The following is a 3,655-nucleotide window of genomic DNA, read 5'->3' on the forward strand; positions in this document are numbered from 1 at the left end:
CTGTAGGTCAGATTGTGAGGCTGGGGGCTTCATGACCCCCAGATGGGACCGATGTAACCCCATCTAACCCCCACTGTACAGACAGATTTGCTGAGGCCCAAGGAGGGACAGGGATTACCCAAGGTCAAACAGGAGTCCCTGGCAGGACAGTGGCAAAGCACCCCACAGCTGCTGCAGGGGCAGGGTGGGGGTCCCTGAGAACGCCCACCTGCGGGTTCTGGAAGAAGGTGTCCTTGTGGTTGATGCAGCCGCCACTGCGGTTCTGTCGCGGGTCCTCGTGCAGTGTCCAGGCGCCATGCAGCCGGGCCTCCTCCCACGTCTTGTGGATGCTCAGGTAGGATGTGTTGATCAGGCGGCACTTGATGATGTCCGTGAAGTACCGGCACACGTCCTCGAAGGTCATCCTGGATGTGGGGAGGGGCTGAGCAGGGTACCGCCCCCACACCTCTCCAGGCTCCTGGCCCCCCAGCCCAGCCACCTAATATGTCCATATGGCCCAGACGTGAGAGAACACAGCTGGCTTTGAGAGGAGAGCTAAGCCCACACAAGGGCATGGGCATGGCATCGCACAGACCCTTAACCTCTTTTCTGACTTGTTTCCTCGCCTGTAAAATGGGGCTGAATCTAACAGCGGGTGCCCATCTCAGAGCTGGCGAAGGAATTAGGTAATGTAATCAAAGCAGGCAATGCAACTCTCAGCAGACAGAGCACATGGGCAAACGCAGGCTGTTACTGTCCTGAATGATTGTGTTAATAACTACTGTCTGCTGCCCTCTACAGTTTATAAAGCACATCTGCATCCACGATCTTCCATGGCTGTTGTGAGGCTTAAGTGGATGGTGGGAACCCCATGGTGAGCGTGCTGCAGCGGCCAGGGTGTTGCTATGGTCACTGCACACTGTGAACGCCTCCAGCGGGCTGGTGGGGGCAGGGGGTAGTGAATTAACTGTGAACATGTAAGAGAAAGGCCTTCGGAAGAAACTCTTTCTGAAGACAAGTAGTTCTGCTGTGTTTTTATCTGCTGACCCCTGAGCAAGACTGGCAAAGTGGCCTGGGTAGCCTTCTGCGGCAGCTGACCTGACACCTGCAGAAGGGCTCCTCATTGGGTGCCAGGACCGCTGCCATCTGCCCCTGGTCTGCCTGGGGGCCCTGAAAAAATTCAGCACACACAGGATGCCTGTACCCCTCCAGGAAGGGGCTGAGTTTACATATCAGGTTCTGCTGAGGGGTGACACTGAGCCTGGCCCACATTCAGGACTCATGCAGGCTGGATGAATGCAGGATGAACCCTTATTACTACTGGGGTTTTTCTTTTTGTTTTTGAAACAGGGTCTTGCTCTTTTGCTCAGGATGGAGTGCAGTGGCGCGATCATGGCTCACTATAACCTCAACCTCCTGGGCTCAAGCAATCCTCCCACCTCAGCCTCCCGAGTAGCTGGGTCTACACGGGTACATCATCACACCCAGCTAATTTTTCATTTTTGTAGAGATGGGGTCCCACTATGCTGCCCAGGCTGGTCTCAAACTCCTGGCCTCAAGCAATCCTTCTACCTCGACCTCCCAAAGTGCTGGGATTATAGACATGAGCCACTGTACCCAGCCAATTACTGGGCTCTTTAAGCTGAGCTGCTGTCATCTTCCCAGCTCACCCATGTACCTACTTAGCTCCCCTCTCAAACCCAGCTGTGTTCTCTCACCTCGGTGCCACGTCTCCTTCCTTGCCCACCAAGGGCTACTCTATAACTCAAGTCTCAGCTTAGGAGCTAGCTCCTCTGGGAGCCTCTGCTACCTAATCTCAGAAATCAGGCTGCCAGAGGGCCCCTGGAGGCAGGCTGCAGGCAGGGCTTCCTGGAGAGGGACTGGGCATAGACCTAGTGCCCCTCGCCACACCACACTGCTGGTGCTGGACTGTGCTTCATATCACCTTACCCTTGCTGGGGAGATCCTGGTGGGCCCACCTCTTAGATGACTCCCTGACCTGCATGCCAAGGGCTCGGTCTGGGTGCCACAGCGGCTCCAGGATCCCTCAGTTTGGCAGAGGGGACTGTGGGGATCAAAGGGCCTGGTATTGCCCGAGTAATTTTACAGAGGAGGAAACAGGCTCTGAGACGGTGTGACTTGTCCATGGCCACACAGCAAGTTGATGATGAGGCATGCAGGAGAGGCCTGGCTCCTGACTCCCCACCTGGTGCTCCCCGCCAGGCCCGTGGGAAGCTCCCCCTCAGCCCCGGACGCCCAGGGCACACACACTCACCAGAACTCACCGTCGTCCTGCACCGTCACACCCATCTTCTCCCGCTCACTCTTGCTCACTTTCTGCCACTCCTCCGAGCTGGGGTGTGAGGGCCGGGGAGGAGAAAGGGAGCTGTCTAAGAGGCAGGCCCACCAGGATCTCTCTGGCAAAGGCGAGGAGGCCCGAGGGGCAGTCTTGCACCAGGCCTCCAGCGGCATGGTGTGGCCAGGGGCACTGGGGCCATGCCCAGCCCCTCTCCAGGAAGCCCTGCCTGCCTCCTCCCTCAAGGGACTGTGAGCTGCCACCATGCTGGGAGGTCTGGAAGCAAAGCTGCAGGCTGGGAGGAGGGGGGCGTGACCCCCAGTGAAGAAGGCTCCTTCACTTAGCACTTGGGCTCCACTCCCATCCTGGCTTCACCAGGACCATGAGCCAAGCACAGAGGGGTCCCCCATTTGCTCAGGGCTGTGGCCTCCCTCCCTGCTCCCATCCCTCACCATTCACCAAGCTGGTCTCTACACCTGCTACGGGTCAGCTCACCTCCAGCCCCAGGTCTTTCTTGTGCTCAATCCATCACCCCATACACCCACTCCAAAGTAATTCATTCCTAGTGTCATCCTCCCCCAGCTCCTTCAAGGCCCAGCCCTGGTGCCACCTCCTCCAAGAAGCCCACACGTCCTTGTCCAAGCCCTCATGCCCTGTGCCTGCACCCCCATCCCCAGGCCTCACGTGTCACTCCAGGGCCCGTTCCACTCCCGCTCGCCCCAGGGGTTGCGTAGGCGGATCATGTCCAACTTCTCTGACTTGAAGAAGGCCAGTAGGCCGTGGCCCAGGCGCACCTTGCGCACATCAGTGACGGCATACGCATGGCCCTTTACCAGGCCGCACGCCAGGCGGGCCTCCATGTCAGCTGCTGTCACTGCCTGTGGAAGGACACAGTTGCTGAGAGAGGCAGGGCCACACTGGAACCCAGACCAGGGACTCAGGTGCTGGAGGGCCAGGAAGCCGCACGGGACCTACAGGATGGGACGGGAATTGCAGTCATGGGGCAGTGCTGTGTTCACAGACCTTTAACACCCCCAAGGGCAGCAGTCTTAGTAAAGGAAGGTACCCACAATGGGTCAGCCCAGGGGAATGCTGGCGCAAATGTGCACTGGCTCGGCTGTTGTTAAATATTCCAGGAACTGTTAAGTATTCAGGAACATTGCTTTGTTTTTTATTTTTGAGACGGAGTTTCGCTCTTGTTGCCCAGGCTGGAGTGCAATGGCACGATCTCAGCTCACCACTACCTCTTTCTCCCGGGTTCAAGCGATTCTCCAGCCTCAGCCTCCCGAGTAGCTGGGATTACAGGCATGCACCACCACGCCCGGCTAATTTTGTATTTTTAGTAGAGATGGGGTTTCTCCATGTTGGTCAGGCTGGTCT

At 57.6% G+C, this 3,655-nt stretch overlaps 1 protein-coding gene across 1 annotated transcript in view; it reads right to left on the reverse strand.

The window, feature by feature from the left end:
- Positions 1–3,655, reverse strand: part of CAPN5 (calpain 5) — a 64,583-nt gene that overhangs the window by 9,033 nt on the left and 51,895 nt on the right. Inside the window, exons 8-10 of the mRNA XM_011989744.1 lie at positions 2,960–3,153; positions 2,255–2,332; positions 162–404 (exon numbers count right to left, since the gene is read on the reverse strand). Of these exons, the coding sequence (XP_011845134.1) occupies positions 162–404; positions 2,255–2,332; positions 2,960–3,153 (515 nt within the window). The remainder of the gene's footprint in view (positions 1–161; positions 405–2,254; positions 2,333–2,959; positions 3,154–3,655) is intronic.

This window comes from Mandrillus leucophaeus, unplaced genomic scaffold (assembly GCF_000951045.1).
Source record: "Mandrillus leucophaeus isolate KB7577 unplaced genomic scaffold, Mleu.le_1.0 Scaffold360, whole genome shotgun sequence".
NCBI classification, from domain to species: domain Eukaryota; kingdom Metazoa; phylum Chordata; class Mammalia; order Primates; family Cercopithecidae; genus Mandrillus; species Mandrillus leucophaeus.